The sequence below is a fragment of the Fringilla coelebs genome (assembly GCF_963513975.1).
Source record: "Fringilla coelebs genome assembly, chromosome: 1".
Lineage (NCBI taxonomy): Eukaryota > Metazoa > Chordata > Aves > Passeriformes > Fringillidae > Fringilla > Fringilla coelebs.
In genome coordinates this window covers 101,989,592-102,004,479 of record NC_140028.1, presented here as the reverse complement: position 1 = coordinate 102,004,479, position 14,888 = coordinate 101,989,592, and the positions used below count along the sequence as shown (strand labels likewise).

The 14,888-nt window shown below is 37.5% G+C and overlaps 1 protein-coding gene across 1 annotated transcript in view; it reads left to right on the top strand.

Annotated features, from left to right (window-relative positions):
- Positions 1-14,888, top strand: part of POU6F2 (POU class 6 homeobox 2) — a gene marked incomplete at its 5' end in the record, with an annotated part of 309,184 nt that overhangs the window by 119,269 nt on the left and 175,027 nt on the right. Inside the window, one exon of the mRNA XM_084212470.1 lies at positions 14,224-14,315. Coding sequence (XP_084068596.1) covers positions 14,224-14,315 — 92 coding nt within the window. The remainder of the gene's footprint in view (positions 1-14,223; positions 14,316-14,888) is intronic.

Genomic DNA, 14,888 nt, shown 5'->3' with positions numbered 1-14,888 from the left:
GAGAAGAAAAAATCTCATGCTAATAATGCTGTCAGCTGCTATTACATCATTAGTATTTCTTGCCATTTATTTAAAGAGAGTGATAATTTCTTTGTGTTTGTTGGCATTACAGTAGTAATTTTGTTCCATCAGTATTTTTTGTGTTACATCATCAGTAAAATCTATCTAATAACTTCAGGAAAATGACTGGACCCAGAACCTGTGAATTTTCTAAAGGAGGTAGGAAAGGGGTGTTACTCTCCAGTTCATGTGTCTGAGAATCCATGAAAAACAAGTTATTATACTTAGCCTGAAATTATATAAATGAATCCACATCTGCTCCAGAAAAGTCTGGGGATTCAGAAACCAAAAGCCTCTGGTACATGAGGACTGAGAGCTGATTAAGCATGCTCTGATATATGTCTTGCTTTATGGCACTGCTCTCCTGACATTTTGGCACTTTCAAGCATACCCCCTTGAAAGGGTAACACCAAACTGGCACATATTAAAGAAACAGAGAGTTGTTTGAATTCAGGTGTTGGTTTGGAATCAAGATGTCAGTTAAACTGTGGGGTAGAAATATGGTGGAAAACTCTATTTGGTTTTTGGTGGAGAGCAATTCAGTGATATCTGGCTTCCAATACAAACCCTCTGTTTTGGCTTCTCTTCTCTTCTCTTCTCTTCTCTTCTCTTCTCTTCTCTTCTCTTCTCTTCTCTTCTCTTCTCTTCTCTTCTCTTCTCTTCTCTTCTCTTCTCTTCTCTTCTCTTCTCTTCTCTTCTCTTCTCTTCCACCCTGCATTTAAAAACATAAGGAATTAACCCATATATTTTTAATATTCTTGAAGGCACTCTTTCAAGGGTTTTGTCCAAGGGTCCTCCCAAAGAGGAGGAAACAGCACAGAAAAGAAGGAAACAGAGCAGGAAAGAGAAGCCAACCCTTTGGAGCTCTGTACTTCAAAAGGAAATGAATGAAAGTTAGAACAGCACACCCTTTACCTAGATACAAGACATAAATGTCAGTATTCTTTGCAGTGACTAAACCACTTCTTTTTTCTACTCCCTGAGTTGTGTCTGCCTTGGTGGGTCTGTCTGAAGTTCTATCTGAACTTATTTCAAAGCCTGGAGCTCAAGAAAAGGGGCACACTCCTCATGGTGCCCAATGTTGTAGGTTGCCAGTGCCATGCCTTCACTCTATGAAGGATGGGCCCTGCTCCTGCGGGTACCATGCTCAAACAAGTCAGCTCTGACTCTGCCTTACTTGATGGTGGCCTAATATTTTGGGGAGCTATCCCTCGAAAGCTTGATGCAGAAGCATCAATTCCTGCTAAAAAGAGCAAGCACTGACTGGCATGCTGCTAGATGAACTCACATTCACCATGTCATTCTCCATCTGACTTCTGAGTCTGCTGCTTGTGGCTTAGGAGAACTGATATTTGTGCTGCTTGATCCCTTGCCTGGCACTTTGCAGCTGCAGAGCAGCACCACAGCACTCTCTGGTATTGCACTGCAGCCAAACTGCCAGAGCTGTTGCTGAAGTGTCCCAGCATGGAACTGTAAGGTAAGGACTGTTCTTTGAGACCCCAGCTGCAGTGCGGGCTCCCCTAAGAACACACAGCATTCCTGCTTGCAGACAGCCCCAGCATATGACATGATGCGACCATTATGCCATTCTGAAAGATCAGGACACATGCACTCTCATATAACCCAGTGCTTAATATCTCAGACTTTGTAAAAGAATACTTTAAGGAAACCTTCTTTAATACAAACCAGCAGGCCTGTACCTTACTGCCACAATTTGTCTCAGTGTTGCTGTATGACATCAAATGAAACTTATGGAAAAGAAAGTAAGTGACATGAAAGGAGTTTTCATGCTGTTCACAATAGATATCACTTGGTATTAACTATCTCCTTGCAGCTGTGCAGCTGCCAAGCCAGGTTTTTCAATACCAAACAAAGTTGTGTAAACTAAAAGAAAATATTTAAATTCTTATGAAGCCTTGCAAAGTCTTGCAACCTCTCTAACTAGTACCACACTACTATCCACAGGGGTGTCTTACCCAGAAGCATAAAGAAGTGTCATTAGTGCTTCATGCTCAAGTTTATTTCAGTAGACTGCTCACAAGTGTAAGTTAACAAAAAGTAGGATTGTATTGCTATTCTCCGCTGTTTTGGGCAAACCTAGTCTGTGGTCATTTTTCAAAAAGAAAGGATTCAGAGGATGCTGTTGTAAAACATGCACCTCCTGTGTTTCTCTGAAGGTAATCTATAGGCTGCTGGAGCCATGGGGAAAGGGTTTGCATTTGTCCTGCATCCAGTGCTTCACAGAAATCTCATCCAGAAGCCAAATGAAGAGTTGGGATATATTTCAGCAGTGAACTAAGAGAGCAGCATCAGACCAGGAAAATTTTGTTGATAACAGAGCATGTGCTCAGCTAGCTAAGGAGAATGAAAGAAAAAGATATTGTATCTATAAGTCTAAGTAAGCCTGTGGGTGTGCATTAAGGACTTAACTCAATTTGAAAAATGCTGCCCAAATTTGTTTCTACTGTGCGTAAAGTGTTTCTAAGCCTCAGATGAGCCATTATATTTATCCAGCATGACATCTGTTAAAATATTTTTGAATAAGGAGCCTGTATGGAGCATACATAATAAGATAGCTTTTGTGAGCACGTTTGTATTCCTGATAGATGAGAATGGCTCATTTGGAGCCTTCCCAGTTTTACACTGTTTAGGAGGTATGCTAGATCCCAGATGAAAACCCACAAGAAAATGTAATTAGTGGAACAAAATTTAGTGCATTTGCCTCACGGCTACTTTTTACATTGCAGCAATTTTGCTGTTAATTTTCCTTCTTCTTCGAAGTACTAAAAACAAGGGATTTTTGAGCTGGGGACCTAATCACATTACAAAATCAAGCCTTGTTTCCCAGTCTTTTCATACAATTTTTTTCTTCAAAGAAAGAAACCCAATCTGCTTTTCATTAAGAAAATAAAACAGCCAGACTCATAAACCTTGACCTTGGCTTGTAATCTGGCAGAACCCAGCTAATGGAAACACTGACTGAAATAGAATGGACAACTTTCTTGAGTAAAGATTTGTAGAATTGTACTTCTGGTTCACCAAGTTTCAGGCCAAAGCAGATTTTACAGCCAAGTTATAAATATTTGAAAAATGTAAAGCATAATGGAAATGCTGACACAACCACATAGGCATAAGCAGCTCACTGGTATAATCTGGCAGTGCTGTTTTGAAAATGGTTATATGAAAATGTAATTCAGGCCTGGAGAACTTTTAGCTAAATGTATCAATATGAACCTAATTTACTTAGACAGTAATACAATCATTCGCATTCAAAATCTGTAGTACTCTGATGTATAGATCAAGACCGTTTCTTTCTTCCTGATTTGTATCAGTGAGATATATGTTACAGTACGCCATAAATAGGACGAGTATCAAATCACTAAGGTGGTGTTTTTTCTTCCGATCACTATTTACTGAACAGTATCACAAGAGCTATACCCTTCAGTGTGTTAATATGTAACCAGAACAAACAGAGAACATAGGAAAGGTGGAGAAAAGTTAGATATATAAGCAAGAAAAAGTGAGTTATTGATTTTATTGACTGGTTTGTTAACTCCTGACATTGCAATAAAGCCTTATTTATTTGTATACAGAAGACTCAATTACATAGATACATATTATTTAAACAACTGGGTTATTTACAGGAGAATTGCAGTTTCATAAATAATATAGACCTGCATTTCTCAAGCTGATGTTTATCCATTGTTACCACTTAGGGAGTTGTGGTATCCACAAATACTCTTTGGAGGAAACTCATTAGAATAATGTTAGGTAAAACCCCTGCTATTTTAACAACACATGCCCAAGGTACACATTAGCACATTCAGGCTGTGTTCTTCACAATAATTGAAATACAAATTATTGCACCTTGCTTTCTATGACTGAAGGAAGCAGCATGCTGGCAATGCTTGCCACTCCAATTGACATGCCCCTTTGGTCCAGGATTTCTCCATGCTCTGACAGCCCAACAACACTCTGCACATGGGATAAGAGGTGGTGAACGTCCCACAGGAAATGGCTGGGCATGAGCCTAAGTCTTCCTTTTGCCAGTTTAACACCTGATTCTTTTCCTTTATGACAGCTGTGAGGAACAGACAGTGGATGTGTTGGCTATTTCAAACCAGCCCTGGCTATCTTCATGAGACAGCTTCTCTGGGCAGAGAAGCAACACAGAGAAGCTGTGTTAGAAAGGCACGCAGCTTGCACTTGTAGAGCACCATGTGAGCTCTACATTGTGTGTCTTCGACATCAAGACTGGCTTCTGTTTGCTCATTTGGGAGTATGGACACAGAAGTTAAAATCTGTTCATCTATATGTACCTTTAAATGTTATCTTTATATTTTGTAAATATAGCTAGGTTCTTCTAAAGGGCTGGATGTGTCTAAGATGCCAGAGTTCTCAAAGAACTCTGTAATAGTTCTGAAACTATTTTAGAATCTTTTCTTTAAAAGAATCTTTTCAGAAAGAATCTTTTCTTTAAAACCATTTTTAGAAGGAATCAGTGATTACTTTTTGCCCAACTCCAAATTATGTTTAGTTGGCATGTACACGTAGTCTGAGGTCTGACATAATCCTCAAAGTAAGTAATATGACAAATGGAAGCTGATGCTGGTTTTGTGTTGTTGTGTAATGGAGTTAGAATAATGACAGGACAATAATATAATAGAATTCTGCAAAGCCCTCACTTGACTTTAAGTGGAAGCAAAATCATGGAAATTAGGAGGACAATAAAATAATGCTTTGCAAAAAGGATAAAGAATTAGTGTTACCCAAGTCTATTAGTGACATAACACAGTATGAATGCACTTAAATTAATAGCATCTTTTACCAGTAGTTATTTTTCAGTTACTGTAATACTGAAAAAATAAACAGAAAAATAATATAAAAAATGAAAGTTATATAGGAAACTGCTTTGTTTAAATTAATGTATCTATATTTAGAGAGGCATATGAATATATGTGAAGACAAGTATTTGCGGATTATAAACATTTTATTCCATAAAATTTCATTCTGTTAGGATGTGTTGCAGTTCCCTATTTGAAGCAAGTTGCCTGCCACTTGCTATTTTGGCAAAGCTAAGTTATATGGCTTCTTTTGGCTTTTTTGCTTCTTTGTGGCATGTTGTTACAAAGAGGTCTTGTCATGGCAAGACATTTCTAACCAAGAGATCTTTTAATGAAATTCAGCTGTCCTGGGATGAATGCATTTTACCTGGAAAGCTTTTTTAACCTGTGCTATATTCTCAAATCTTTCCTAGGAAACTAATCCAACACATTTATAATCCAGTGGGAGTTTGACTCACATAAAGGCAAGATTAACATGTTACAGAACAGTGTCCAAATGTTTGTCAATCACTTGGTTATATCTATGGAGATCTATTTTGAGGTATTTTCAGTGTAGAAAAGACTATTTTAATGGCTGCTGCCGAGTGGTTTATTATCACTGATAGGCAAATAGCTCCTCAGAACCAGACACTATGATGATGTTGGCTGCTAGTCTTTTTGCTGCCTTTTGTATTTTTAGCTTTTGATCTATGGAGGAGGGAAGTACTGAAGGGGTGGGGAGGGGTACAAACCAAGAGCTCTTGCTGTGTGGTGCAAACTTGGTTTAGTGATGGTAAGGCTTTTGACATACTTTGCAAGACCTGGTTGTAAGACAGAATGCTCTTTAAAAACATAGATATAAAGTGCCAAAAGCTCCTGGCAAAAATTGTAAACGGCCACTACAACCGATTTCATACAATAATAAAGAGAAGAAAGTTGATTCACTTCAGGATTTATGTGATCTGAAGGTGTGCATACCATAAGTTTCTGCAGCTTCCAGCCAACATTTTCATTTGAAATAATGTCTCACCCTGCTGAGCCACACCATGAGAACTTACTGCAGATATCAAATGGTGCCAGTTGCTTTTGAAAGGCTGTTGTATTTTTGTAGCTGGGACTTTCTGAAGATACTTGTGCAGCTAAATAGATTTATAATGAAGACCTACCAATTTTGTGATGTGGTTGGATCAGGAGTGTGAAATCTCCTGCGTACGGAGTTGCTGTCACTATTAAGGTTTTCTCCTGGATCTCAACTGAACTTCTACACTATGCCACTCTCTGGGATGGCTCTTTCAAGAGTCTCAGTAAAGTCTGAACAGCTGAACAACCTGTGATGAGTCAATGGAGCTGCCCCACAGGGCTGTGTAAAGACCACAGCAGAGAGTGTAAAATTGTTAAAGACACTGCTGGGTGAAACCAGTGAACTCAGTAGCAATGGTGATAAACCACTGTTGTTTTACCATACTTGCTGGTCAGATTGCTCCAGTAGAAGTTAACATATACTATGGGGTGCACTTTGCTGAAAAGTAACTCTTCTGTGAGGTGCTTTTACTAGGTTTAATTGAATACTTCCTTCCTTACCTGGATGTTCTCCTCTCACCAAACTGGGTGATTTGAATTTTTAAACAGGTTCTCATTGGACTAATAAAATACTAGGTTCATCTGCTTCCCACCTTACAGCTTTTTCTTTCCAGTCCCTTGTCAAAGTTGTAAGTTGAATTACTGTCACTAGATGCCTACCTGTGCCCTCTCTGTTGAAATTAGTCTATCAATAGCTTGTAAAAAGCAAAATATGTCAGACACACTATGCTTTTCTTCCACCCAGCAGCCTGAATTACTGTGCACCAGAGATCGTCCGCATGTATTGCCTGGCTTTCAGTAGGCTGTAGTGCCAGCAGCCAAACACTTACTAACTGTGCTGGATTCCTCAGGCAAACAGCATTATAAGATATCTTCATAGTCTGGCTTATCTGGGGGAGGGGTACAGAAGTCAGGTGGGGAGGGTGAGTGTTGGCAAGTTGGGCTTTTGATGGAAAGCTTGCCCTCTTCCCTATTAGGAATGAAACCAATATGCATAGGTAAACACTGTAAAAAATCCTAAAAATATCTAAGGTAGCTATAAAGATGGAAAACTGTAACAGTTTTTCCAAAATTGATGTTCTTTAATGTGCTCACTCTTTGGCGTTTAGTAAACTTACTGGGATGGAAAGAAAGGAAAGTTCAATTTAGAGAAGCCTCCTGGCCTTCTTAGCTAGGGATCAGCTGCCCAACATGAAATAGTAATGCATTCAACTGTCCATCTTCTGGTGAGCCACCTTTATCATCACTGCATTCACCAGCACCAACAGCAAACAGTGAGTATGAAATAGAGTATGAATTCAGAGACTGATAGGGTCTTTGTGGCCTTAATATTTGTGCTAATGCATACAGTATAAAAGGAACTAGAACTCTCAATATGAAGGGTCCAACTCATAAAAAATGTATGTACCACTAACAAGGGATTTTTTATGCACTGTACTTAGTGGGTGAAGAAAAGTAGAATGAGTCTATTTTGAATAAAGAACATAGTTTTCCAATTATATCCCTTCACCTCTTCTGCAGTAGCAACACTTCTTTTCTTACATGAAGTATTTGAAGTGGAAGAATATTCATATAGACACCAATAAGAAAAAAAATTCACAAATGGTGAAGAGAAAAAGGAAAAGATGAGACAGTGAAAGAGGAGCAAAAATACAGATGGGAAAGAAGAAAATTTAAGGCCCTTGGGAGGACTGAGATTTTGAGTTATTTGTGATTTTGTGCCTTGGTATGGTAGATTCTTTTTGGGCGGTAATTATAATTTGTGTTTGCCCAAAAAAAGTCCTCTGTAACACGAATCACTTTAATAGTCTGATTTTCATTATAAAGAGTCATGGAGTTTTAATGTTATCACTCCTAATCCAGAAGGATGTTGGTGCATTAGTACAAACCAAGCTCTGTGCATAGGGGTAATGAGGGCAGTGATTTCAGCTACTGCGTGTGCCTTGTGGGAGAAGATCCTTTGGGAGGAAATATCTCCAGGGACCAGGCAAAGACAGTATTCTATGCTCTGCTGGCAGAATGACTGAGCTCTCCAGATGATTTTAGTAGCTTTGCAGTAGCAACTTTGAGGCAATTTCAGGTAAGTATAAAACTGTGGTGTTTTACTTAAGTACTGAATGATACACTGAGTAAAGCAAATCTGCTCTCTTCATACTGCTGTCTAATTCAATGCATTTTCAATGCAGGATTTTTAGCTCTTCTGTATAGGATATTGCATTGACATATATGTCAATATGGTAAATCAATATACCATTCCCTTATCACACCACAAACATTTTCAAAGGTAAACTAGAAGGGCTTTGTACATAGGAAAGAGAAAATTAAGAATGAGAGCTATGTACGTTGACACAATCTGACATTGTAGAAGATGTGCACAGCATTTGTATGTTGTGCTGAAATGATTGAACAGTAAAATCATAACATCAACATTGCAATCAATTTTATTAGGGTTCTGAGTTAACAAGTGCTTGTAGTAATTCTGCACACATCCAGAATTCTACACACTTGTTTATGTCTCTTTGTGAGGGTGAAATTACTGCCTAAAAATAAAAAATTAAAATCTGAAGTACAGGTCAGCAGAAAAAGATTCATTGCTTAATCATCTCTTTGATAACCTGATACCTAGGGAAATTTTATACAATCCAAAGGAGTGAATTTTGTGCCACATCTTGGTCATGGGCTGGAAAGAGACAACCATCTAACAAACTAAATATGGAAGGTCTAAGCTTAAATTCATATCTTTCCATGGTAGAATCATTATTCTAATATAATTTATGAGATTGATTTTCTTTGATGAGGTAGCAGGAATATCTCCTCTGATAACTATAGGAAAATATCAGTGTATTGGTACCAATGTAAAATGGAATCAGCATACAATCTCAATTTTGTCTCCTGCAAGTATTGTAAAATTTAAGTGTGTTTGTGAAATTCTGTGTAACAAACTTATTAGGGTTTTACAATGTGGTAGTTTGTGCATGCTTCCTCTTGACATGTCCAAGCTCTAATGCAATAGAAAAATGAAAATAGTGAAATTAAGAGCCAAAATGTGGTGATTTGTGGCAGAATGAAGAGGAAATGTTATATTTTTTTATCTTTATCAGTTGAATCTTTTTCTTTCAGCTATTAAATTTTGTTCAGCAAGATTGCTCTTGGTATAATTGCTGGGAGTTAAGGTTTCATTTAGTGAAGAGCTGAGTTGCTTTAATCAGAGATGATGGACTTTCACACACCATACCTGATAATTTGAATCATATTAGTTGGCCTATTTAATTTCCTTAAAAAGTTGTTTTTTTCTCTTGATTATGATCTAAATCCAGCAATGTTTTGCTCAGATTGTTTTGTTTATTATTTTTTTATTTTTAAAAATGTAAGATTTTTTTCTCACAGGCATTATTTTTACTTTAATGATTTAATTCTTAAAACTGTATCTTTAATGTGAGTTGTCTGAGTGAGTAAAAAAAAGTCTACTTTTGATTTCTTATTGTTATGGTTACTGAGAGATAAATACAGGTAATTTAATGTCGCATTGTGGAACTAGCTAAAGATTTAATATCAACTGTTGCTAGAAATGTGTTCTTTTATTAATGTTAATGCATTTGAAATATTTTCTTATATCTCAGAAGGAATTATATATTCTTTTGATCTCTGAAAATCTAGTATTATTGAGTTTGATCCAGCTCATTTTTCAAAGCATTGAGTGCTAAGGAGAGGTGGTCCAGCATATCCCTGGTTTTGATACAAATGTGAGACATATTGAATTCATTCATGAAGACCATGAGGAAGTTGTTCATATCCAGGTCATCTGCTGAGATTAGTGCTATGCTTTGGTATGAGCATTGGTTTTGAGTGAGCTTTGGTGCACAGTTTGAGAAGAGATGCCAGGGTGCATCATGCCTTTGAGCAGGCACAAGCACACATGCACGGAAGGGCCAGGGTAGAGCTGGATGTACGAGCTTAATGCCCTCCATGCTGTGATGCTGTTCTGTACCATTTTTCAGTCAGCTGCAGGTTCCTTGCAAGCATCAGAGACCAGGTGAGACAAAGGCAGCTGGGACAGGCATTGCATCCCAGTGAGGATGCTGGGGAGCATCTGCAGGTTCACCTTGTCAGAACTGCTGTACCCCTGGAGCAGCCAAGGAGTCGCAGAGCAGTTTTGTGTTTTGATCCATGCCTTCCTGAACAGTGGATCTAGAGCTGAGGAGATCAGCTAAATCGTGCTTATTTGAGAATCCATATTGGAGTCTCTCTTCCCCGTTAGTTTTAAAGTGGGGCATTGGAGCATTCTCACCTTCACAGGGCAATGGGAGACACTAAGAACAGAGTTACGTGTCGTGTTGCTGAAAATGTGTAAGAAACGAAATGGAAGCAAATGATGGAAAGCCTTTTATAAGCAGTACATTTACAGCTGTTATTTTGTATGAAGCTTGGTGGCCTTGAGATGTGGATTTTTTTTTTCTTCTGATGTTTCTCATGTTGTTTTCTCTTTTCTAAACCAGATATTGTGCAACATGGCTTTTCACTTGGTTTGTGGAATTTTTTTCTCATTTTGATAAGGGGAGAAGAAGGTTGCCTTTGTTTTACTTAGCTTTATTTTAAATGATATTTTATTTTGAGAAGGCTATTTTAGAGTGTTTACAGTGCACTTCAATTTTTTTATTGTGTCATGCCCTTCCAGTCCCTTGGTGAGATGAGAGGTATGTATTATATAATTTATAATTAATTTATGATGAATCACATATGATGAATACTCTTCATTAAATATTAAAGCCTTGTCTACAGTCGTGGCAGTACCATGGCAATGGCACTCCTGTCTGTTCATATGGTACTCTTGAGCAAACTCGTTGACTTAGGCTGTGTTGTCAGGGCTCAGTTATTATATGAGCCCTGCCTAGGCAAACAATGTTAAGGAGAATTGGCTCTCTTTTCAGAGCAGCAGCCCTGCTACTGCCTTCCCCTTGCCCCTTGTGCACCAGCAGTCAGGGTTGTAATGGGGGTAGAATTTCTGCAAAAGATAGTTGCAAGCAGAGATGGTACTGCTGGTAGGGGTTGTTGTAAGTCCTGGTTCCTTGCTGACAGACCCCTCACTGACAGAAGGCTGAGCCAAGTTGGAGAATAACCCAACAGGAGGGCCTGGATCAGAGAAGTGGAAAATCTAGGCTAGATTTTGACAGTCCATTTTTATTAGTGAGGACTGGAATTTGGACAAAGGAATAATTTACCTGCAGAGGTCGTTCCAGCATCTGGAATTAACCAACTCCCAAATGAATTGAGCAAAACATTGGCAAGAAACAGTGTAGGGGATTGTGTGCTGCCAGTTTAGGGCAGTTGGTCTTAATGAAGGCAGTTTTCCAAATTCATAGCAATGAATCTCTGAAGCAGAAATAGTAGAGAAATCAGAAATCAGAGCTCCCTAACTCCTCTGAAATCAGGGGAATCCCCCCAGTCAGGGAAGAAAAAGTAGCCTTCTAGTGATGTTTTGTGCTCTGCCTGGCCTTCTTCAGAGTGTTGACCTATGTGTGTCAGTGAATGCAGCATACAGCAAGGAAAAAATGCTGTCATTGTGTGACGCAACAGACATCACCCTGAAATTCTTGCTTCACTGTATTTAGTGCCAGCCCAGCAGGCAGATTTTCTTGTACATTTTCTTGAAGATTAGAAGGGGCAGGAGACATCTGAGAATTTCAGTCAGAGAATACAGGATTGATTATTTCATATAGGATACCATATAAGACACCATGAAAGTGTGTGCTGTTTTCCTGAGATTGCTTTTTCCAATGGGAACTGAATTAGGAGCAGCAGGCAGAGCATTTAAGGACTGAAATAAAAAAAAAAACCCAAAACAATCATCTGTGGTGAGTAACTCTGTGACAGGAAGGTAATTCTATGTGATTTCAATTAGTACAATGAAAAAGGAAAGCACTGTAATTAATTTTGGCTTGATGGTCCAATATAACCAACTTGTGTTACATAAAGATTGTGTGATCAAATATTGAAAAATCCTTTTAGTACAGATAATGGAAATCATTGGTTCTTTAGATGGGCACCACCGAAAAAAGAATACTAAAACACAGGCATATTACTTCAGAATTTCTTACATGTTTTCTGAGAGCTCAAGGAATAAAAATTGCAATAAAATCTAATTCTAATGGCTTTGGTTTTGCTCTTTTCCCAAAGATTTAATTGGATTATTTAATGATAGGATAGATTATCAGGAGCTTGTTTTAATATTGATTAAATCACACACATAGACAAAACTCACAGCCCTTAAAATTACATAAGCAAAAATGACTTATAAGATTTGATCTTAATGGGGAGTGATATCTTCATTGGTATTGAGCCTTGGATCTAACATCACTTTATACATACAGCTGTGAAGATTAAAAAAGAAAGACCATAACAGTATGTGGAAATTACCAAAGGAAAATTTATGTTTAGTAACATAGCAGTTTATTTTGTGTAGGAGGAAGTCATACTGGGGAAACCCTGGTTTTGGTCTTAGGGGTGGCATCAGCACTAGAATTGTTATGCATTTGAAAGAAACAGTTTTCACTGAATTGCACATACCTAGTTACATTTTTTTCTTTTCATTTAACTTGAATGAGTAAATTGCAGATAAAAAATTTAGTGACTGTGTCTCTTTTTGCATGTTACTGGGCAATTGTTGGAATCCTCACTGATTATAGTAGGTCAGCTTATTCTCATTATTAAATGACAATGGTCATTAAAATGGCAAACATATTTCTGTAGAATTCCCTTTATAAAATGCCAGCAAGTTTGTATGTTTTTATTAGTTCCAAATCAGATATTTCAATAGACCATTTGTAAGTATTTCTGGAGCAATGCCCATTTCTGAATTTTTGAGACCACACTAAGATATTACAAATTAATCAGATTTTCAGATTTCTGCATAATAAGTCTGCACATTTATTGTTTAATCCAGTTCTAAAATGCTGTTATGATTGACAGCTTGCTGTAGAGATGGAAGTCAATTGAATAATATGTAGCAGTCAATTTTATTTGAACCTTAATGTGGTGAAGGTGGTTTTTTTTCCACATTTCCATTATTTATAAGTTGTTCTCCTTGGAGAATATATAAAAGAATTTGTTTTAAATGAGCTGATAATACCCTCTTTAAAATTTATGACAGAATCGTATCCTTTTTCCTTACAGCACAAGGGTGTGCCAAGAAACTGTTTCTGAATTATCTTGCTATTTATAGGACAAACATTAGAAAAGAGCATCTTGTTAAAGTTTACTCAGAATGGAATTTCAACCACTCATCAGAAAAAAAAAAAAAACCAAACCAAAAAAAACCAAAACAGAAGATACTGTACCAATCAGAAACTGATCCCATTGCCAAGGTTTTTTTTATAAGAGACCACAGTACTCTTGCAGCTACATTTGATACTTGCTGTCATTCTTACAAGCTCAAAAATCAATGTGGGCCTGATCATCACCACTGAAAAGGTGGGAATCAGTTGAGCCTTTCACCCAGAGGAAATGGAGGATTGGGATGTAGTTTTGAAAACATTTTGGTACTTTCTTACAACTGATAGGATGGTTTTATTTTTCTTCCTCCCTTTCAAATCTGTATTGCAGATTTCAGCAAAATTCAGCAGGGCTGGGCTGTTTTCTATACTTAGCAAGTCATTAGCGCCCAGCATATAGTTCGATTGTTGGATATTGATCGTCTCAATAAATGCTGGAAATCCTTGGTTTTGCAGAATTTTTCTAATCCTCCACATGCAATTTAAAAAACAAGCTGTCATATGGAAGCATACTAGTTTTCATAGTGCCTTTTTATTGTGCATAGTACAGCCTTTGCTGCCTCAGTAACTGACAAAAGAAAATACTTTATTAAGATAGAAAGTAGATGTGACTTGATTGTTTTTCAGATAATTTTTGCTTTCAGAAATTGCAATGGCTGATGCTCACCTAAGCGTAAAAAAATGCAGTTCCTACACACACGGAGTGCTCATGTGCTGTATGTAAATTGATGTATAATGCAACCCACATTAGCTGGTTTGATGATAGCTTCAGTTTCACTGCTGTCAGATTTCTGTAACTCTTTGAATGAGCTGGCTGGTCTGAATGAACGTTAGCATAATTTATGCATCTGATAAGCGATTTGAGTGCTTGAGTTATTGATAAAGCACTTTAACATATCATTTTCAGCTTCATGTTATGTGACATCAGAGTAGAAGGTAATGTGGCAGTCCCCAGGCTTGATATTAAAGTCAATCTGTTCTCTGAATTTCAGAGGCCAGAGGAAACACAGTGCTGCCTGATACAAGCCCAGCAGACCAGCACCAACCCAGTCAGTCCCATCCTGCATTCCCTGTTGGGCCTCAGGTCAGTATCTTTCCTTTTAACTAATCATGATGTGCAATTTGATGAACAGTAAATAACTGTGATTGATCATCTTTGATGTGTGTAATGTAGAAAATGTGAATCTCTTTGGCTGCATTCAGTGGTACAAAAAGGGAATATGTATCATGTATATTTTAAAAGTCAAGTTTGACAGGATTAGATTTTGTATACTTTTCTAAAATAAAACCTAAGAAGTTTTCCATATTTAGGAAGTTTAAATATTGTAATTTCTTATGTAAATTGCTTCTGAAATTAATATAATAATTTAATATGAAAATCTTGTGCAATTTTAATGCAGAATTATTGTCTCTGACAGTTATGTCTGTCACACAGAGCTCCTGTATTAGTAAAGGTATTTCATTATCTTTTATTCCAAATATTTATTTTCTTTAGAGCAAAGTGTAGACATAGTAGTATTGCACTTTATAAGACTTAAAAATATTTCCCATCTCACGTCATGATTTTATCCAAGTTCAGCTATACTCTAAGAAGATACTCAATGTTCTTCCACTTCCCAGGACAGTCTTGGTCCACAAAGCTTCTGGTAGTTGTTAC